Here is a 22,480-nt window from a genome sequence, read left to right on the forward strand (position 1 = left end):
TTTTGATTTAATTCTTTTTCATTTTTAAGAAGAATTGACTTTTTGGGTGAGAAGGTAGTTTATTAGACGAAGGGACTTTTAAGTGTCTGTTTCTGTTTTCTTAGAAATAAATTAATTTCAGTCTCATAAAGATTATAGTGCAGATAAATAATTTAAGGTCATTTTTATTAGAGCTGGTAGCTACCAGCTGCACCACTTTATTAGAACCATTGTATTTCTTCAGCTAACAAACATTAAAGATGGTAAATCACAGTTTAAATATTCTAGTTTAGCTTCACAGAGAGGAACTTAAATGATGGATTCATTTCTTCAGCTTTAGTATGTACAAAAGAAGACACCTTTTTGTTTAAATGTTAGTAAAGGACTTTTCATGCAGTCAGCTGTGACACAGAGCTCTGGAGACACAAATGGTTAAAACAGAAACGTGTAGAACCTCAGTGTCTCACCTGATCAGATAATTAACTCCAAACACCTCATGATGTCATCATGGGGACGATTGCTGAGTGGACGAATGTCCTGTGGACACAAAACGGGGAAGACATCAGAGGTTACTACAGAAGAAGCTGGTTGTTCACAGAGCTGCATCTAAGCATAAAAAGTTGAGTGGAAGGAAAAAGTGTAATTAAAAGTTGCAGCAGGGATAACGGCATCCTTCAAAGAATTCATGAAGAACCACAGTGAAGGAAGCTGCAGGTCCACGATGTTACTGGGTTTGACTGGCCAGCAAACTGGCCTGACCTTTAACCCCGTAAAGAATTTATTAGTGTTGCCAAGAGGAAGATGATCTGAAGGCAGCTTTCAAAGCAACCCAGACTTCCTGAACACACTAGAACATTTAGGCTGATTGTCTAAATGTCACCCTGATTCATGCAAAAGGAGCCCCAACCCAGAACTATGAGCACAGAAATGAAAACTTTTCAAAGTCTGACATTTCTGTTTAAAATATATTTTTTAAAATTGATCTTGTGCAAGAAGACTCAAAGTCAAAAAATAAAAACTACAAAACAGCAAAACATTTCTAAAGATCAAGATATTAAAAATAAATATAGCTGTTTCTTGTTGATTTAAGTGTTTTTATTTGTAGATCATTTAAATTAGCAGTTAGAACAAATGATAAAAATATAAATGTTGGATTTAATATTTCTGTAATCAAATATTTTCTGTCTCTGTGTTGAAACCCAGCAATGATTATTCCATCATTTCTACCAGGCAAGATAATCTGCAGCCGATCTGAAGCAGCTGTGAAGGAGCAATGTCGCCATCTAGAGGACATGCACCGGTATGCGACGCAGTCAGAATATTTTCATGTTTAATTTCCTTAAAGGTTACAAACCATCAGTCTGTGTGTAATTAATCTACAGTTAAGGTCAGAAGATATAGTTTTCCCACTTTAATACAGGGGAACCGTATCTGATGGGTAATAATGAGCTTTATTATGATTTAAAATGCTTTAAAATGAATTAAAATGCTTTAAAATGAATTAAAATGCTTTCCCCCGGTCTTAGGTTATGCAGCATTATAAGGTTGGACTACATAGAGTACAATATAATATTTATGTCTGTCTATATATGTCTACATATACATCTATTTATACACATAGATAGATATATATCATAATTTTTTAACTAATTACTAATTTTAATTGCATTTATTTAATGGAAACACTGCAACTGAAAAAATGTTTTCTACATTAGCAGAATATTGACAAAGATTTATGGAGATTTGTAATGGAAATGCAGCTGATGACGTTTCATCGCTGGTGTACAAACTTTTTGCCATAAGGGCAGAAATCCTCATGTTAAAATCTTAATGAACAAATTTATTTTTATTCATTAAAAGTAAATATAAAAAGAAGGAAAACAAGAATTTGTCAACTAAATGTCCAAATATATATTTTAATGAAATTACAGAGAAGAAAGTAAATTAAAACTAATCACATTCCTGTTACTTTCTGACCAGAAAAGCTGCAGTAGCTTCTTGATTCCTCCTGAATTGCTCAGTAGTTTCCTGTTTCTTGATTGTCTGATGGAATTTGTGTGGAACAGATTTTACTCTGTAATGGCTGTTAGTTTCACAAAGCCACTCTGCATTTCACCTCCTGCACATTCCTGCAGTCCAGAGCTGCTGTCAGGGAAAAATAAAAAGGTAAGAAGTTTATTAAACCTTTATGAGACGAGAACAGAAGCACCGAGTCCAACTGGTTCTGGTCAGCAGGTCAGGCTGTCGTCGTTTCCCAACAGAGAAGAGAAGCTTCATTTATTATTAATACACTTTAAGTGTGAAGATTTGATTCTGCAGCTCAACACAGATGGTCTCAACATTCACCTGTTTGATGCCAAAGATTCGTTTAATTTGAACCATAATAAATAGAAAATTGACCAACGAATCAAAGTTTTAATGATTTTAATGATGCCACTTGATAAAATGTAATGTCTGTTACTGGTGTTTACGGCTGGCTGCAGCTGCTGCCCTGCACACAAAACGAGTGATGAGTCTGGTTGTTGATCATGTGACTCATGATGGAAAATTCACAATCTGTAAATAGCTCAGTGAATCTGTTGATGGTTTTTTGTGGCCAGTCACATTTTCCAAACTTCTCCTCCAGACGAATAAAGAAGACAATAAATGAGTTAAGAGGCCAATATTTTAATTTCAGGTTGTGTATATTGAGGTGTTTTTGTGGAGGTGATTTCAGGTCTGAGAGTTTGTTAAATGATCATCAGCCTGTAAAGGTTTGAGACGGATCACCACCAGTCAGAAACAGAAAACCTGCAGACTCATTTCTTTTAACCAGAGTTTGATTTCAGACATTTTTTAACATTTTCTAGGCTCACCAAACATGCAGCTCCTGCTTGCTTCAGTTCTTGCAGTTGCTCCGGTTCTGGTTCTGGTTCTGGTAGAAAACCTGTAATGGCTGGACAGGAAGCAGTGCTTGTGGATTTGCTGCTAACTTTAGTGATACTGATTATTTTATCGGAGTTGTAAATGTAAATCTTGAGGTGACGAAGCCTTTAAACATCAGAGCTGCAGAAACATTTTAAATAATTTTAAATCACCAAACATGTTCATGTGAACCCAAATACTTCACCTTAAAGCTGGTTGCCTGTTCTTATTGTCTTTTTTAGACACTTTTTAATATTTGACTGTATTTGTATTTTTGCTTTTCATGGTTTATATTTAACTTGTGATTCACTTTGTGTTGGAAATGTGATGCATAAATAAATTTGACATTAGCTGTAAAATTGTAATTCCAGAATGTATTTAAGCTGCAGCATGTAACTGTTATTAAAAAATGCTTGTATATGTTTGTAGAAACTGTCACCATGTTGTGACAGTTTGGTGTGAGATAAACTGGGAGAAGCTCCTCTGCTTCCTCCCAGTTCTAACTAGAAACAACCAATCAGAGGGAGGAGGCGGGGCTTAGTGCTGCCAATCACTCTCTGGGTGGCCCTTTTTTCTGTTTTATTTTTGTCCGTCTTTAACTTGCTGCTGCATGTTGACATCGTTTCTTCAGGCAGACTTCAGCTGCTTCAGCTCCTCTTCCTCAGAGGCTGAAGTCATTGCAGGCGTTTGTGACGGCCGCCAGCGAATGGGAAACCTCTGGTCCCGAGGTCCAAACGGCTCAGAGCTGGCTCCCTGTGACTTCTCCTCCATCTTCTCCCCTAAATGCCTCAGCGACTCGGCCAGACCAGAGACCGTCCTCCTGGTTTTATGGAACCTCACAGGCAGCGAGGAGCTGAAGGTCAAAGGTCCAGGTTTCCAAATCCTCTTCAACAGAACCGGTAAAAGCATTTTATGTCTGAACGTTTCCGCTGCTGGACGGGTCAGAACATGCTGACCTGAATCTGTTTCTGGTGTTTCTGCTCCAGACTGGCCTCGACCCGAACCCATCAGTGAGTATCAGTCCATTCACACAATTCACTAAAACACTGAAACAGAGCAGCTAACACTCTGCTAACTGGTAAAAGCAGGGTCTAACTGGGTCAGACCCGATCAGTCAAACACCAATTAAAACACAAACAGTGACAGTTTTTAGTTGCTGTTATGGAAGAGCTTCAGATGAAGGTCTGATGTTTTTAGATAAGAACTGGGGTTTGATTAAACTAGGAGCTAGGTCCACCCAGGCTGAATGGTTGCCATGGCGATCAAAGCAGCACTCCAGGTATAGGTAGAGAATAACATTATAACATGATAGAAAGCTGATAAAAGTTGATTTTACATGGCACTGCCCCTTTAAAGGGTAAAAAGTGGAATCATGTTGTTGGAGAATAAAACTCTGCCTCCTTTTACACCCAGACAAACGTTGGTTTTCACATTTCTGTGTCCTGCTTCCTCCTGCTCCTCCTCTTCATCACCATGTGGTTAATCTGTAAACTTCATGGATCTCAGGAGGTCAGTGTTTAAACAGCTGCATCAGTTTCAGTGAACTGTAAAATACGTGACTTCTACTGTTTGATAAAACAAAATCCTCTAATTGAGGTTAAATTGATTCAGTAAACGGCAGCAGCTCCCCATGTGAATTTTCTCCTAAAGCTCCTAAAACGGGTCAAGCTGTTACAGTAATATCAGTCTGGAGCTGAAGACGTGATTTTATTTCAAGCATCTATTTAACATCAGACGTTTAGGTTGAATATTTAGTCAGTAATTAACTGATCGCCTCTGTTTTGTTCACAGGATAACAGGCTAGCAGTTGCTACATGTCCATTAGCCTTTTGAAAGCTGCTGGTGCTTCTACATCAAAAAAGGGACTTTTTTTCTACTGGCGTCTGCTTTATTCATTTCTGCATTAATGTAACGTTTCTCCATGTATTCCCAGATTTCTTCTCAATTAGAAGCCGATATGTCACATTTTGTCCTCAGTGTTTTAGTTCTGCTTCGTCCTCGTCTCAGTTTTCAGTTTCTGGAAACATAAATGTGTCCAACATCTCAGGATCAGCCTGATGATATTTATAAGCCAATTAAAAACAGATAATTCTGTAGCAACTGATGATTAAATTCACCTGAAGCAGAGTGAGAAGCTGCTGTTCTGATTTTTAATTGTTTATTTGAATCAGTAGTTTGAATAATAATATTCCTATAAATAACTGAATATTTTCCATCCGGGTTGAAACCCGACATGATTATATTCCAGGTTCAGCTTAGGAGCAATGTGTCGCCATCTAGTGGTGGAATCCAGACGGGGCAACGTTTGGTTGATTTAGTCAAAATGTTTGAAGCATCAGAGGAAATCTAACATGATGTTTGTTTGGATGTACATTTATTCACCCAGGTCACAGTATCTATGCTTTTCCCTCACAATCTGCATTTAAATGTGTTTAATTGATCTGCTTTAATATTTTAAATCAGATCTAAAATGTATCTTCTGCCTCTGGAAGAAGAAAATTATAATTAACAGAAATAAAGGCTTGAAACCAATCAGCCTGCGTGTGATTTACTCCGGGGTAACTGAAACAAATCTACTTTTTTAAATTCTACTTTATTGAATTGGTATGTTTATGGACAACCTTCTGAAATGCTAGAAATAAATCAAATCTAAATTGTTAGTAACTTTAAGTATTTAATTAGTATAAATTTAAAAGATATCTAAACATTTGGGTTTGTTTCTTCAGTCTGACAGATGCAGGAAAAATAAACTGGTTCAAAATAAAATTCAATAAATCACTAAATAATCCAACAATACATTTCAGGAGAATTTTATTAATCAATTTGTTTACAGCACATATAGTTGGAAAAAGTGACAACATAAATACTATATACAAATAAGAATAAAAGGTGAAGGATGCCTTCCTCTGTCTCAGGACCAGTTTAGTAATAATATGAATTTTAATTCTATTTCTTTATTATTTGTTTTTAACTGCTTATGTCGGGTTCAAAGTATTTCAGTAACCAAAATGGATTTAGTTTTTTACTGTAATGATAAGGTGGAAATATTTAGAAACATCTCATAAAATTCACTAGTTATTCAAACAGTGTGATTTGTGTTGATGCTCTTATTTTGAAATGTAACCAGTTTTTCTAAGTGCTTATTAAGTTTTCTGATACCGTCGGTAACAACAAGCAGCTCATGACAATAAATAAATCAGTGACAGTCTGATGCCAGAGAAGTAAACTGGTGATATTTAAAAAAGAACAAGTTGAATGACAGATTTATTTTCATGGCTCTTCAGAAACACCAACTTGGTTTCCAGACATCGCTACTTGAACAGAATCAAGTCTACCGGACCATCAGGTATGAAAACAGCTTTAGACTTAAATATTTTTCTCAGAAGGCTAAGATAACAATAGTTGTACTATACACATGTTGAACAGAAGGATTTAAATAGCAGAATGCTCCTTGTCACGCTTGTGTGTTCTCGCCTGTGTGAGTTTTCACATGAATACTCAAGTTCCCTTTCTGGGTGAAGCTTTTTCTGCAGATCGGACATGAAAAGGGCTTCTCCCCTGTGTGGGTTCTCATGTGACAAGCCAGGTGATTGCTGTTGCGGAAGGATTTACCACAAACATCACAAGGATACGGCTTCTCCCCTGTGTGTGTTTTCATGTGCTGCGCTATGCTGCTGCAGTCTGTGAAAGATTTGCCACACAGCTTGCAGTCGTACGGTTTCTCCCCGGTGTGAGTCCTCAAGTGGTTGGTCAAATGGCTTTTGTTGACAAACGACTTGCCGCACACTTTGCACGGATATGGCTTCTCGCCTGTGTGGCTTCTTATGTGATCGGTCAGGTTACCCTGTTTGGTGAAACTCTTTCCACAAGTCAGGCAGGAGAAAGGCTTCTCACATGTATGAGTCCTCATGTGGTTGGTCAGATGACTTTTATTGATGAAGGATTTACCACAAACTTCACAAGGATACGGCTTCTCGCCTGTGTGGCATCGTATGTGAACAGTCAAGTTCCACTCCTTGATAAAACTCTTTCCACAAGTGGGACAGGAGAAAGGCCTCTCACCTGTGTGGATTTTCATGTGGACAGTCAAGTAGTTTTGCTGTGAGAAGCGTTTTCCACACGCCACACAGAGGAACGGTTTCTCGCCTGTATGCGTTCTCATATGAGTAGCCAACTGGCAACCGAAGCTGAAGGATTTGCTGCACAGCTCGCACGGGAACATCTTCTCACCCGAGTGGGTTCTCATGTGAATGTGGAGGTTACTTTTCTGAGTGAAACCTTTTCCACAAGTCGGGCAGGAGAACGGCTTCTCGCCCGTGTGCGTTGCCATGTGAACGCTCAAGTTACCTTTCTGGGTAAAACCTTTTCCACAAGTGGGGCAGGAGAACGGCTTCTCGCCTGTGTGGGTTCTAATGTGGACGGCCAAGTTGTTTTGTTTGGTGAAAGCTTTTCCACAGGACAGACACTGGAAGGGTTTTTCACCAGAGTGACTTCTTGTGTGATCGGCCAAATGACTGCTACTTTCAAAGGATTTCTTGCACACTTTGCAAATATGCAGCGTCTCACTGTGGTCACTTTCTTGCTGATTGTCGTCATCAGTTGAGTTTGTAGAGAGGATTTGGTTCTGGTCTTCGTTGATTTCCTGCTTCAGTAGATGCTGGTCTTCATCAGGATTACTGGAAAGATCCTCCTGTTCCTCTTTAACCTCTTCAGATTCCAGTTCCTCCTTCGCCTGGATCATCTGAAGTTCTGGTTCTCTGTGGAGGAGAACCTCAGTAGGAGGAACCGTTAAGGCTTCTGCCTCCTGCTTCACCACCTTGTTAGAGATCCTCAGTTCAACCTGCTCTTCCTTGACTGGCTGATGTTCCTCATCTGGTTCGGTGTTCTCCGGAGGAGGATTCACCGTGAAGGAGTCAGTCTCCTGCTTCACAACAACCTGGTCTGCATCATCAAACAGTTCTACCTGTTGGTCTTCTTCCTCTTTTATCTCCGTCATCAGCTTTGGTTCTGGTCGTTCTCGTTCTCTCCTCTCTGGGTCGTTTGGTTTCTTCTTGTCAGGGTTGAAGTTTCCTTCCTTGTTAATGAGAAACTGATCATCAACAACCTCCCAGGTAAACGCCGACATGATGAAGACGACGCCCTGACAGAAAGAAGAAAAGAAAAAATACATTTTTACCATTAGATTAACAACATATAAACATGATCATGTCAAAGTAATCTGTAGGGGCAAAGGTCACTGGGGAGAGGATCCAAAGGCCTTGATTTAAAGGAACTCAGTTGTTTCAGCAGTTTTCTTTACATTTGTTTGTCTGGTTCTGGATAGTTGACCCAACAGCAGCAGATCTTTAATGTATTGTGGTGCTGAGCTGTTCAGTGATTTATAGACTAATAACAGTATTTTAAAGTCTATTCTCTGAACTACAGGCAGCTCAGAGAATAGAGCTCCCTGTAGGAGTGGAAGGAGTTTAGAATTGTCTTTATGTGGCTCTGAAGGTTCAGGTCAGAGTTCATCACTACACCCAAATTTCTAACCTGACTGCTAGTTTCTAGCTGTGATAACTGAAGCTGTGTGCCGACTCTTTAAGTCCAAATATAACTTTTTTTCTGTTCAGTTGGAAAAAATTAATCTGTTCAGTGGTTGGATGGTTTCTGAGTCACTGTAATGACTCCGAACCCATCAGAGTCATTAAGATACGATCAGGCATGCAGATGATCCCATTACTAGTTTAGCTACCCTAACTAATATAGTTAGAAAGTTATGGTATCATCTGCATATCAGATGATACCATAACTATCATCTGCATAGTTATGGTAGCTAATCTCTTTACTTGTTATAACCTGAGCTATTGGGAGCATGTAGATATTAAAGAGAAGGGGTCCGCTAATTACCTACTGATACAAAAACTCCATTTTCCTTAGGCAAGACCCAAACCAGTAAGGTAATGTTCCAGAGAGTCAAACCCAACTCTCCAGTTGGAATAATACATTATGGTCAAATATTTGAATTGTTCACCGAGAATCACAGTGAACAATTACAGTGAACTCATTTACAGTGAATCAACACTGTCGTTCTTTCACAATCTGTATTTATGTGTATGCATAACCACCTCAACTGACTCATTTTGATGTGGAAGATGTGTTGAACTCCAGCCTTATCTCATTTAAACGCTTTAACAGCTAAACCATCTGTTCACTTACTCATTTTAAAGCTTAGGTGATCGATGTTTCCTCTCCCAATATGGCGGACGCGCTGACGTGTCGCCGCATCTAAGGCATACAGTTAGCTTATAATTGCTGACACAATTCGTTAAAAATGGTTCTCTTACCCGGTTGTCTTGTACTCTTTGGTGACAGAAAATGCAACCCAGTTCCCAATGAACGTTCAGTGTTGTCGGTGTGAACTCATCTTTATCCTTTTCTCTAAAGGGGAAGCGGTTGCTTCTTGTGTCCTGGGGTTAGCTTCTCACTTAGCTCGGATGCTAACCATTCTCCCTGCGGCTGTTGTTGCTCTTTAAACGGAGAGAAACCACTGTTAACAGTCAACTGAAACGGTTGTGATTGCTTTTAATGAGATAAAATATCAAGACAAACTCAATAAAGAGCAAAAAAGCACAAACTTTTTAATTGATCTTCCCCCCGCCCCCACTTCTTTCTCTTCTTCTTCGCTTCCAGCCTGCAGATGGACGCAACACCGCCACCTGTTGGACTCTAGTGTGTAGTACAACTGATGGGGGGATAAACAAGACATCCAAAAAGGTTTGTAAATTCTGTCTTTTAAAAATCAGTGTTGTTGGTGTCTTGTAAGAATGAAGTCTTATTTACAAAATTTATATATATTAGTCATGCTGTGCTGCTAAAATATTTGTAGCACAGTTGATTGACACCAAATTGGCTTGACTTCGTAAATGTGAGGTTGGTTGACCTTTGATTACCTATGAAAACATTTAATATCTTTAAAATGAGAGCAACACAAGCACATCTTTTGCTACACAAACATAGCACAGTTGATTAACACCATATTTCATTTGATTTTGTAAATGTGATGGGGTGGTTGACCTTTGACCTATGGCAAATGTTTTAACATAAAGACACACAAGAAGACCGAACAAGCTCAAAAACCTCAAAAACAACAAAGTCTGAGTTTGTGTTATAGTTTATTCTTTTCCTCTGTGGCTGTTAGATTAGTTGTGTATTTTATTTTCTGAAATCTTGTAAATCATTTTCATGTTTTATGCAGAAGCATATAAAGCATGTATAAAAGTATTCAACCCTTTGGATGTTTTACCCTTTTTATTGTTTTTATTTAAAAAAGAAAAGCCTTTGATGTCAAAGTGAAGACAGATTTCTACAAAATAATGACAAATAGGTTTTTAGATGCACATTTGTTTGGAATCAGAAAGTCTGTGTGGAAAAGTTTAGACATCTGGACGCTGCATTTTCCCCCCATTCTTCTAATAAAACGGTTGAAGCTTCTCAATAAGCTTTTCTCTGCTTGGTCGTTCTTTAATATTCATGCAGTAGCCAGGAATACTGATGAACCGGTGAATGGACCTTCCAGACAGATGAGTTATTTTACAGACTCACTGGACTCAAGTGATCCAAGATCCAGAAACTAGAAACACCAAAGGGAATAAATATTTATGCAATCAATTATTTTTTATTAACTATTATTGAATTGTAATTATGTTTGCAGAAATCAATATTCACTTTGACAAGCAGTTTTATCAAAAAAAGTTACATTCTTTTACATACACATTTATTATGCAGAAAAACAATCATAAAACAGCAAAAATAATTCAGATTAAGGGTTCCAGCAAATTTACAGAATAAAAGATGCTTCTTGAACAACTAGAAACTCTTTGCAATCAGGTTTGATATAAAAGACAAAAATAATCGGGGCTAATAAAAGATAAACGTTTCAAATAGCGTTCTATATTATAATTGGCTTACAGTTAAGACAGCTCCTGGTTTTCTACCACAGAAATATACTGATTTCCCCTTGCATAAGCAAGGGCAATTCAATTAGCATGAAATGCATTTTACAGGTAAAATCATTAAAATACAAAGTGAGGAAAACAATAATACATAAGTAGTAATAATAACTCAGGGTCACATTCCCTCTGCTTGTCAAAAGATATTCTACAAACTTCTTTTTAAGGCTTATTTACATACATATCCAGTCAGATTATAACTGGAAGTGAATAATTTACCAATCAGGTAAATTAGTGCTTGTATGAGTCCAGCTGTTAAACTGGACAGTTTGGAGACTTTCTTTCCACAGAGAAGACGTCCTCACCTGTGTGGTTCCTCAGGTGATCGTCCAGCTGAATGTTGTCACTAAAAGACGATTCACAAAGATTACAAGAAAACCTCTTCTTGAGCTTCTTGTCTGTGTGATTTTTGACGTGTTTAACCATAGACATCTTGTTGGTAAATAATTTACCACATTCTTCACATGAAAATGGTTTCTCGCCTGTGTGACTCCTCCGGTGACGGTCCAAGTTACCTCTGGATATGAAAGATTTATCACAAAGGTCACAAGGATAGGGTTTCTCACCAGTGTGAGTCCTCATGTGACACGCTAAATTAAATTTTGTATGAAAGAATTTAGGACACATTTCACATGGAAACGGTTTCTCGCCTGTGTGACTTCTCATGTGTTTAACCACAGCCAACTTGTCAATAAAAAAATCCCCACAAACTTCACACGAAAACGGCTTCTCGCCTGTGTGAGTCCTCCTGTGGCGGTCAAAATTAATCTTGGCTGCAAAGGTTTTATCACAGAGGTCACACGGATACGGCTTTTCAGGGAGGTGAACTCTAGAGTGCTCTTTTAAAGCGCCTTTACTTGTGTAGCTTTTCCCACAAGTGGGACATGAAAACGGCCTCTTGTTTGAGTGGAGTTTGACGTGACGAACCAGACCTCGTTTGTTTTTGAAAGACTTGTCACACAAGCCACATGAGAACAGCTTCTCGCCTGTGTCGACTATGCTGTGTGTTATGCTGTGTTTTTTCAGGCTGCTTTTGCTTACGTAGCTTTTTCCGCAGATTGGACACGAGAATGGTTTCTCACCTGTGTGGAGTCTCATGTGACAAACCAGATTTTGACTCTTGGTGAAAGATTTATCACACAATCCACATGGGAATGAATTCTCTCCCAGATGGTCTTTGATGTGTGCGTTTAAGCTACTTCTGTTGATGTAGCTTTTCCCACAAGTCTGACACGAGAATGGTCTTTCACCAGTGTGATTTCTCATGTGACGAACCAAATGACTGCTAAAGCTGAACGACTTACTGCAGACTTGACAGGTATGCGGTTTCTCACCAGTGTGGATCCTCATGTGAATTTTTAGGAGAGTTTTCCTGATTAAATGTTTTCCACATATTTTACAGAAACGCATGCTTTTCTTTAGCTTTTTCACTTTAGCGTGTTCAACACTGTCATTCTGATTCTTTGTTAGTTCTTCATCTACATCTAATACCAGGTCTTTATCATTGCATCCATCCTGTAGTTGGTTTTCAGCTTCTGGGGAGTTGGAAGGGTGGATCTGGTCCTGGTTTGGATCTGGTTCACTGCAGTATTTTTCCTCATGAACAGGAGTTTCTTTGAAGGAATCCTGCTTTGCTACAAGTTGATCTTCATCCTGATCACTGTAGAGTTCCTCCTCTTCTTGTTTAATTTGTACAGTTTTTAGATCCTCCAGTTCTTCTTTAATCTGTTCAGGTTCTGGTTCTTCCTTCATCCCCATGACCTGCTGCAGTTCAGGTTTATGCTGGAATATTTCATCAGAACCAGCAGACACCCTAAAAGTGTCGGCATCCGGCTTCACTACAGACTTCTCGTCATGAAAGATGTCGAGCTCAACTTGTTCTTCTTTGATCGGTTGACATTCTGGTGCCTCCTTCATCTGGTTTAGGTCTGGTTCTCTGTGTTCCTCTTTCATCTCTAGATTGGTTGGTAAGTTGCGGTCATGAACTGAGTTGCTTTCTCGTTGAATGAGTAACCGATCACCAGCAACCACCCAAACGTTAACAGACATGATGCTGTTTGGGACCTGGAGGAACAACAAATGAAACACTTTAGTATTAAAGGTTTTGACAAAATGTGTTTGTATGAATTGCTTTGGGTAATTAAAAAAAATGCATAAAAACACCTGAAAATGTTTAAGCATTAAGAGGTTCCAGTTCAGGTTTATACAACATAGTCATGCTCCTCCTGTTTTCTACTGTCTAATGTTTTCTTCTTCACTTTGACTTCAATAGAACATTATAGAAAATCCAGCAAGAAGGAGAAACACATTTGGTCGTATTTTACTAATTCTAGTGCAAATTAGTGAATTGTGAGAAATTTTTGGATTTTGCTTTTAAATCATCTGTATGGAAAAAATGCAATGAAAAGGTCAAACACTTTCATTTCTCCATGAAATCCTCCCACAAGCATGTTAAAATTCAAGCCTTTAGCAGAAGCACATTTTATCATCTGAATATTTTCACAATTTTTGGAAGCATCACATATTTTTTAAATTTATTAAGATGTGGGTTTTTAGATTGTTTTCTGTTTTTGTGTAAGAAAACAATCTGTCACTCTTTCACAATAAGAGCCTGATGGCAGTTCTGCTGCCAGAAGTGCTATGCTAACACTGATGTTAGCTTGCCAACTTAGCGCTCCATCATGTAGTTAAAGTTTGACTTCCTGACATCAACATCAGTCAGGCCTGCCACATATGGATGACAAACGGGTTGAAACATGACTGACAAGGTAACTTAAAAATATTAGTAATGTTACCATGTGACTTATTTATAAAAGAACCTGCCTGTAACGCATATTGGTCATTAAAATCAATAATGTCACCAAGTTTAATGTTGTAGCATAACTTCATTCCTTCATGAGAGACTGACAAGTTTCACTTATGATTCCTGGGTGAGTAGAATGGTGCCCTTATTCAACTAAAGAAACTCAATTTATTAAAAAGTTAATTAATAATAAATTAATTAATTTATGTTTGGCTTATATTTCATAAGCTAAACATAAATGCTAATTTTGATTCATTTTGAATTTTGACTGTTTGGAGAGTCACATTTATATATATATTTTTCTGGGGATGCATTTCGTTTTGTATCCTAGTCTTTTATACTGTGGATAAAACTGTTTGGCATCAATGTGAATATGTTGCTATGAAACAATATTTGGGAGGGAGTGAAAATGAAATGGTTAAGAAGTTATTCCTGGAGGAGGCAACAGTTAGTTAAAAAAATAATTTGCTGTGTCCACCAGGGGTCAGTATTGGGAGCAAAACGCATTATTAGCTCCATATCTTATACACTGCAATAATTTATCTTGTTTATCTTACTGGACTGAGGTCTGGGGCATTACAGGGCATTTCTCTTAGAGCAACACAGATAATTGATCAAGATTAATGTTAGAATCACATAAACCTATTTTCCTTATATTCTAGACAGTTAAATAGTATGACTACTACTTAATGTTATTTAAATGATGAAAATACAAAATTCACAAACTAAAAACAACATATTCCCAGCAAACATTTAAAAGATACAAATGTTTGTCTCTTATAAGGTGGGGTCAATTTATGGGGTAAAGATAAAGATTACTAAATGTAGAAAGTTAAAATAACTAGCAGGATACATCTGTTTTTGGAGTAAAACTCTAGAATAGAATAAATGAGACCTCCAGCAATGAAATCAGATTTAAAAATGTGTTAGGGTTTACAAACTGGAAGTCAGCTGTGTTACTGGGTAGTTATTTTATTTATACGTTTCTCATGTGTTTGATGTTTTTATGATGAAAAGGACTGTGAACTGGTTTGTTGGTACATAATATGCTATACAAATAAACGTAATTAATTAAGTTTTCGTTTAATTATTTCACAAAAATTAAAAATTGTAAAAATCTAACTAGTATGACACGTAGCTTTGTTCAATATGAGCCATAAATTGCTTTGAATGGGGCTTAAAACCGCAGCACTTCCGCTCCCTGTACTGATTAACTTGTCGCTGTTTCCTCTCCCAATATGGCGGACACGCTGACGTGTTTTAGCACCCAGCAGTCAACGCAGAAGCTAGCAATCATTTGTTGCCTTGGTTGGTCAACAGACGGTTGTCTTACCGGATAGTATTGATTTTATTCCCTAGAAGAAGAGCTGGCAGCCGCACAGCATCCAATAAGAGTCCAATAATATCCGTGTGAAGTTTTTTTTCGCGATTCTCTCCAACCAGAAACTGGTTACTTCTCCTGACAGTTAGCTTATCAGGAAGACAGGAGGCTAACTGGTCTCACTCAGGGTGTTTGACCTGCTAAAACAGACAAAAATCGGCATTAAAGTGAGACTGCAAATACTATCGGAGCTCACAATGAGACAACATGTGAAGATTAGACAGGTTTAACCGAAGAGCAGAACGAAACCAACGTTAAAATTCCTTCTTCTGCTTTTGGTTGTGGCGGTTGCCTATGCCTACCGAGCTCTTCTTCTTTTTAACGGTTGGTGAGCATTATCTCCACCTACTGGAATTGGGTGTGAATATAAACATATTCCACAGATTTATAAACTAAGCAATAAAATAAATACAATTAAAAACTCACAAAATCTATATCCTCTATGTGATTCAGAAATAGAGAGTTTATCCAAAATGTCTTGTATGTCCAGATGTAACTTGTAATCCTGAAGCTGCGTACCATTTCCCTTCTCTTATTTAACTGTCTCTTGGAAAAATAATCACATTTCCCGTCTGTTTTTTTCCCAGGTTTAAACAAAGCTCGGTTACTATCATTTGCCTGTTTTTCCTCATTATACCAAATTCCTTTTGACTGCTCTAAAACATATTTTTACTTAAGAAAAAGTATTTGGTAAAATGTACACTCAAGTTCAAACTCAAAACTCACTCAAAGCTGCAGGTCTGTCTGGTGGATTTGTGGTTCAAGTTTGTTCTTCATTCAGCGGGTAGAAAATCCAGAAATTTTATTCAAGAGTAGAAATATTTCACAATAAAATCACTCAAGTAAAAAGTACAATACTTTTAAATGTACATTTTCTCAAAGAAGTTACTCAACTAAATGTAATTGAGTAAAAATAACTAGTTACTACCCAACTCTGGTGTTGACTGTCGGTTGATGATGATATAAAGCTGCTACTATATATGGACTTAAACTTGTTGCCGTTTTGCAACACAGTATTATTCCTAATTTTTGTCAGCTTTGTCTCTAAGTTTTCATGTCTTACTTGTGTAATATTAATCAGATTTGAGTAAATCTGAACATGAACCCTGCAGGTTCCTACCTAATAAAACCATAAGCTTGGCACCATGCATTTCCTCTTACAATCCGCTTACTGAAAAAACAAAACCACAGATCCTCTTCATTAGACGAACCTACCCACTCCTGTCTTCATATTCTAGACCTTGTGTTAATATATGGTATTAAGTGGGAGAAAATAACAGTATTTATTTAAAACCATGTCCTATCTGACCATTTTTAATAAATTGAGTTTAATTTACTAAAAGAATCCAAACCTGAGAGAAAACATCATTATAGTAGATCAGCAGTGTTGTAACAAGTTCTAAAAAATCATTTCCATGATTTTTCTCTTGATCTAAAAAACAGAGCAGATGGCAGCAAATTAATATCTGCACTTTCCTGAATTTATGTTACTGTTCCAGTAACGTCCCTAAAGCACAAAGAACACGCTCGAACCAAAAATACCTTTCACAAGCTTTGTTTCTGTTATTTTACTGTTTCCTCCAGGTGTTTTTCAGATAAAGAATCCTCTTCTGAACAGCTACAAATGCAATAAATACTTATAAAATATCCTTTCTGTATGTTTTCTTCTTCTTGGCTTTGTTTGGTTCTCCACATGAAACAAATTGGAAATTATTTTAATTTCATGATCCAAAAGCATTCGACACTTTGAACCCAAACTGTAAAAAACAACAAAAAGAAAATTACATAAGACACTCGGTAATTTTTTTCCTCCTTTAATTGAATTAATACAAAGCAGAATACATAAAAAAAATTCAAGTATATGGAGGTATTTCTTTCAATGTTTAGAAACTTTAGCCAGGAAGTGAGAAACTCATTGAGATTAAAAATCTCATTTCCAAGAGTCTTCTGGGCCAATCAGCAGCAAAACAAGATAATTAGAACTTTCTCACAATACTATGACAAACAGCCTGACGCACTGGAAAAATATTGAATAGGAAATAAAGATTTCTGATTAGCTTTCCTTTAATTTAAAAGGATTTAAGAACCTAAACTTTTTAACATCTTTAAGGCTAAGTCACAACAGCTGAAATGAGTCTGTCTGCCTTTAAAGGCAAATAAATCTGCAAACATTAGCAAAGCAGTGAAAGGAACATTAATGCTGTGAAACAAACTGGCAGCATGAACAATGAAAACCAGAGTGGTCTCAAAATTGAGCCTTCAGGGTCTCCACGAATTTATAGACTTTGAGCACCAAAGTCCAGCTCATCTTCAGTGCTTTGAGCTGAATGGGCCAAAATTCATGGGCATGATCAACAGATGGATGGATTTGGATATTTTAATACCATGAAGATCAAGAAGTAAAACAAAAAAACTGAATTGCCCTGTTTGCTTTGGTATAAAACGGTTTACAGGTAAAACAACAGAAGTAGGTCAAGTATAGTAGCTATGGGTCACATTCCTTCTGCGGATCAAACAAATGATGTTTTTAAAACTTGAACAACTTTCTAAGGTTTATTTTCACATACATGTGCAGTCAGTTTATATCTGGCAGTGAATAGTTTACCGCACATTTGACAGGAGTACGACTTTTCTCCTGTGTGAGTCCGGATGTGCATAGTCAGACTGTACGGTTTGGAGAACTTCTCTCCACAGGTGACGCATGAGAAGACCTGCTCACCTGTGTGGCTCCTCAGGTGATCGTCCAGCTGAACGCTGGTGGTAAAAGACGCATCACAAACATTGCAGGCAAACTGCTTCTTGTCTGTGTGACTCCTCAGGTGTTTGGCCATACTGCTCCTGTCACTAAAAGATTTGCCACACTTTTTGCACGTAAACTGCTTGTCGCCTTTGTGGGTCCTCATGTGTTGGGCCACGTTAGCTCTGCTTATGAAAAATTTACCGCACAGGTCGCACGCATAGGGTTTCTCGCCGGTGTGTGTCCTTCTGTGGCAGCCTAAGTGAAATTTGGTATGAAAAGATTTAGGACACAGATCACACTGAAACGGTTTCTCGCCTGTGTGACTTCTCATGTGTTTAACCACAGCCAACTTGTCAATAAAAAAATTACCACAAACTTCACACGAAAACGGCTTCTCGCCTGTGTGCGTTCTCCTGTGGCGGTCGAAGTTGATCTTGACCGTGAAAGCTTTGTGACACAGGTCACACGGATACGGCTTTTCAGGCAGGTGAACCTTGAAATGTGCTCTTAAGCCATCTCTACTGGCGTAGCTTTTTCCACAGGTGGAACATGAGAACGGCCTCTTGCCTGTGTGGAGTTTGCTGTGACGATCCAGACCTCGTTTGTTTCTGAAGGTCTTATTGCATGATCCGCACGAGAACAGCTTCTCGTCTGTATGAACTGTGATGTGTGTTTTGCTGTGTTTTGTTAAGCTTTTTCTGCTTACGTAGCTTTTTCCGCAGGCTGAACACGGAAATGGTTTCTCCCCTGTGTGGAGTCTGATGTGATAAACCAGATTTTGCCTCTTGGTGAAAGATTTATCACACAATCCACATGGGAATGGCTTCACTCCAAGGTGAGTTTTGATGTGTGCGCTTAAGCTACATCTGTTGATGTAGCTTTTACCACAGGTCTTGCATGAGAACGGTCTCTCACCTGTATGGGTTCTCATGTGCCGAACCAAACCACTGCTATAGCTGAACGGCTTACTGCACACTTTACAGGTATGTGGATTCTCATTAGTGTGGTTTCTCAAGTGAATTTTCAAGGCAGTTTTCCTGATGAAACGTTTTCCACATATTTTACAAGAACACATATTTTTCTGGAGCTTTTTCAGTTTTGAACGCTCAACAATGTTGATCTGATTGATTGTCAGCTCTTCATCTCCATCTACTGCATTATTGCATCTGTGCTGATGTTGGTTTTCAGCTCTATACGAGTTTGAAGGGTGGATCTGGTCTTGGTTTGGGTCTGATTCACTGTGGTATTTTTCCTCATGTATAGGAGTTTCTCTGGAGGAATCCTGCTTCACTAAAAGTTGACCTTCACTCTGATGACTGTAGAGTTCCTCCTCCTCTTGTTTAATCTGAACAGGTTCTTGTTCCTCTTTAATGTGTGGAGGTTCTGGTTCCTCCTTTGTCTCCATCATCTGTTCATTTTTATTTTGGAATATTTCATCCCAACCAGCAGCCACCATGAAGGTGTCAGCTTCCTGCTTCACTACAGATTTCTCTTCATGAGAGATGTTGAGCTCAACTTGTTCTTCTTTGATTGGTTGATATTCTGGTTCCTCCTTAATCTCTGTAATCTGCAGTGGATCTGGTTCCTCTTTCATCTCTAGATCATTTGGTAAGTTGTGGTCGGGAATGGAGTTGCTTTCTGGTTGAATGAGGAACTGATCACCAGCAACCACCCAAATGTTAACAGACATGATGCTGTTTGGGACCTGAAGGTAGAACAAAACAAATCAAATGTAAGAATTTTGACAAAATGTATTTTTATGCATCGTTTACCTTATTAAAAAAAAAAAAAAAAAAAAAAAGAGATTTCAAGTGTTAGTAGGTTTCAGTGCATAATAATATGCCACTCTTCAGACCTGGGGGGGCATGCTGGGCATCCATTTCATCAAACTATCTGGTTGGGATGTATTTTCTTTCATCCACTGAACTGAAAACATCACTACTAAAACTCACCTCTCTACGTCCTGAAGCTGGACAGTCGTCTTTGGTGCTCAGCCTCAGACAGACAGACATGCACGAACAGTTCCTTCCGATTTTGTTAATTGAAGAAAGCAGTTTGAAACAGTCAAAGTGTAACCTGGTGAACCTTTAAAGAGTAATTTTAAAAGTTCAATACATATAATTTAGTGATGTGTTATTCTTATTGCTAGTATTAATAGATATATATTTATATATTTGTTGTTGCTTTTGTTGTTTTGTTCTTGGTTTGTATACTTGTGTTCTGTTTTTCTTTTTACTTTATTTTATTGATCTACATACTCAATGTCGTTCATATTACCATTTCTGCTCACACACACACACACACACACACACACACACACACACACACACACACACACACAGTTAATGATACTCATTCTCTGCAACACCATACCTCTATTTTCTTTTTTGTTAGCTCCGTGATTTTCTTTTCTTTTCATTATGTAATGCATCACACCATATGTTTTTGTTATTAATTTGATATTAAATAAAAAAAAAGAGGAATTTTATGTGCATAAAAAATATTTTTGAAGAGATATTTAATCTGCGGCAAAAATTCTATAAAATAATTAAGATTGCTAGAAGTAGTTTCTGGAGTAAAACTTAAATGGGACAATTAAATCAGTATAAAAATATGTTTACAAATTGGAGGAGTCTATTATTTTTGTTAATAGATATTCCTTTGTGTTTACAGCAATGAAAACATATCCACTCTTTTACACCGCCTCCACATAATCCTACATTGGAGTCATGAAACGCTGAAGAGCTAGTAGACTTCCTAACTCGTATGATACATTATTAGAGATTTTTTGGTATTATCATTTTGTTATTACTTTAGTTCATATTCAGTCTAATGTTAATTAATAGTTAATCAACATTCAGTATTATTGTGATTTTCAGTTTAAAGTGTTCTCTTCCTTCTGTGTGTATAAACTGACCTGGAGGCCCCATCTGCCTGTTCGTCTTCATGTGAAACAGTTATCTGTGTTTCCCAGACCTTAAATTATGTTTCCACAGCTGCCTCCTTATCAACCGAATACTCCCGACCGTAGAAACTGCCTGTGTGCAGTAGTATTTTGTCTCTGCTGTCTTCCTTACCTATCCTCCCTCTTTTTGCTTGATAATAAAAGACAAGCTGTAACCAAAGGTATTCAGACGCTCAGTGAACGGCTTAGAGGAGCAGTTTGATGAAACGTCTCCTTTTGCAAAAGCTTGGTCAGAAAACTCATAAACGATGTCTGTGGTTCTTTTATGAAGGTTTGAGGAAGATACCTATTATACATAATTTTGTTTAATGAGCCGTAAATCGCTGTGTGATTTGGATTAAAATCACAACACCTCCGCTCTGTTTGATGGTTAACTCGCCTTTGTTTCCCCTCCTAATATGGCGGACACACTCACATGTTTCAGAAGCTAGGAGTCAAAGCTGCAGCTAGCAAGTATTTGTCTAATTTTGTGAAAAGACGGTTCTCTTACCAGCTAGGCCTGTTTTATTCTTTAGAAGAAGAGCCCGTAGTCACACAGCGTCCAACAAATGTCCAATAATCTCCTTTGTGAAACTTTTTTGTTCGTTTCTCCAGCACGAAACTGGCTACTTCTTGTCATGGGCGTTAGCTTCTCATAAAGCTAGCAGGCTAACTGATCTCGCTTTGGGTGTTAGCTGATAAAACAGACAAAAACCGCTATTAAAGCGAAACTGTCAATATTTCCAGAGCTCACGACGAGCCAAGATGTGAAGAACGCTTTAAAAGAACAGCAGGACGAAACCAGTTCTTCTTCTTCTGAAATATTCTTCTTCTTCTCTTGTTTTGACGGTTAGCAAGAAAACTTGGGGTGTGCATCACCGGCACCTACTGGTTTGGAGTACGGCTCAAAAATTTTTTTTTGTTTTAAACCTTCATTATCGATTGTCATATTTTTAATGAATTTTGTTTTCCTAAACAACCTAATTAAACTTGGAATAATTTAACTTTCTGAATCTCCTTGTAGTACATTTACTTAATTAAATGTTTCTCTATTTTTTCCCCCAATATTCCTCCAACTTTTTATCTTAACGTACTAAAATATGTTCTTCTGTTTCAAGCAACAAAATGTAAACTGGATCCTGTGGATAAGGTTCAATTATTTAAAAAAAGTTAAGTGTAAACAATACAGACATAAATTATACAGAAAATCATAAAGTAAATGAAAAATATAAATTATATAACTGTGGCTCTGCTCCAATTGCCCAGCTACACCCAAAATCTCATTCAAACGTCTAATAACTTACAAATCATACTTATGGTGATTAAAGTTGATCCTAATAAATGTTAATCACCATAAGAACGATGATCTTAAATTACAGTCCAAGTTTAAATTGTCCACTCGGCTCTTACTGTCAATTTTTAGAGTACTTCTCAGATCTCTTATCTAATTTAGTGCTAAAAGTGAAAGGTCATTACAGAGGAGATTTTAACATGGTGACACTGAAAGTAATGGCCAAGATGTAGCCATTAATACTATCTTGTACTCAGGTGGCGTGGCTAAAATTATCCAGACCTACCCACTCTCGTTTTCATGCCCTGAACCCACAAAGCTTTAAAAAATAATAGTAGTTCCTCACAATCCAGTCCTAATTATTATTCCTTTAACATTTCAGTTAAATTTACAGTATAGAGTACAGAGTAGATAGTAATCAGTCAATGCTTGAACAACTTTTAGAGA

At 37.7% G+C, this 22,480-nt stretch overlaps 2 protein-coding genes and 1 pseudogene across 6 annotated transcripts; all 3 read right to left on the minus strand.

Moving 5' to 3' along the window:
- Positions 1–5,677: 5,677 nt before the first annotated feature.
- Positions 5,678–9,904, minus strand: LOC106905540 (uncharacterized). Of its 3 annotated transcripts, XM_014970439.2 has the most exons (4): positions 9,501–9,904; positions 9,210–9,392; positions 9,082–9,150; positions 5,678–8,023 (listed from the first exon to the last, which is right to left on the minus strand). In XM_014970439.2, the coding sequence occupies exon 4, from the start codon at positions 8,006–8,008 to the stop codon at positions 6,338–6,340; it is 1,671 nt and encodes a 556-aa protein (XP_014825925.2). In that variant the 5' UTR covers positions 8,009–8,023; positions 9,082–9,150; positions 9,210–9,392; positions 9,501–9,904; the 3' UTR covers positions 5,678–6,337. The 3 variants fall into 3 exon arrangements, with proteins under 3 accessions (XP_014825925.2, XP_014825924.2, XP_087860858.1); XM_014970438.2 differs by lacking the exon at positions 9,082–9,150; XM_088004732.1 differs by lacking the exon at positions 9,501–9,904 and having other exon boundaries at positions 9,210–9,489.
- Positions 9,905–10,520: 616 nt separating this feature from the next.
- LOC106905538 (uncharacterized) lies at positions 10,521–15,384 on the minus strand. 2 transcript variants are annotated; one of them, XM_088004726.1, is made up of 3 exons: positions 15,312–15,381; positions 15,011–15,195; positions 10,521–12,938 (listed from the first exon to the last, which is right to left on the minus strand). In XM_088004726.1, exon 3 carries the CDS (start codon positions 12,921–12,923, stop codon positions 11,130–11,132), a length of 1,794 nt encoding a protein of 597 aa, XP_087860852.1. In that variant the 5' UTR covers positions 12,924–12,938; positions 15,011–15,195; positions 15,312–15,381; the 3' UTR covers positions 10,521–11,129. The 2 variants fall into 2 exon arrangements, with proteins under 2 accessions (XP_087860852.1, XP_087860851.1); XM_088004725.1 differs by having other exon boundaries at positions 15,011–15,384.
- A 1,472-nt stretch (positions 15,385–16,856) lies between these two features.
- Positions 16,857–21,210, minus strand: LOC106905537 (uncharacterized; annotated as a pseudogene). Its single transcript, XR_015762622.1, has 2 exons — positions 19,751–21,210; positions 16,857–19,503 (listed from the first exon to the last, which is right to left on the minus strand). The product of XR_015762622.1 is annotated as an uncharacterized LOC106905537 (transcript).
- Between the last annotated feature and the right edge of the window lie 1,270 nt (positions 21,211–22,480).

This window comes from Poecilia mexicana, unplaced genomic scaffold (genome assembly GCF_051168715.1).
Source record: "Poecilia mexicana isolate PSO_F unplaced genomic scaffold, ASM5116871v1 scaffold_4, whole genome shotgun sequence".
Taxonomy (NCBI): Eukaryota; Metazoa; Chordata; class Actinopteri; order Cyprinodontiformes; family Poeciliidae; genus Poecilia; species Poecilia mexicana.

Excerpts from the sequence above, each read along its gene's own strand:
- LOC106905538 (XM_088004725.1), bottom strand. The coding sequence starts at position 12,923 with ATGTCTGTTAACGTTTGGGTGGTTGCTGGTGATCGGTTACTCATTCAA.
- LOC106905540 (XM_014970438.2), bottom strand. The coding sequence starts at position 8,008 with ATGTCGGCGTTTACCTGGGAGGTTGTTGATGATCAGTTTCTCATTAAC.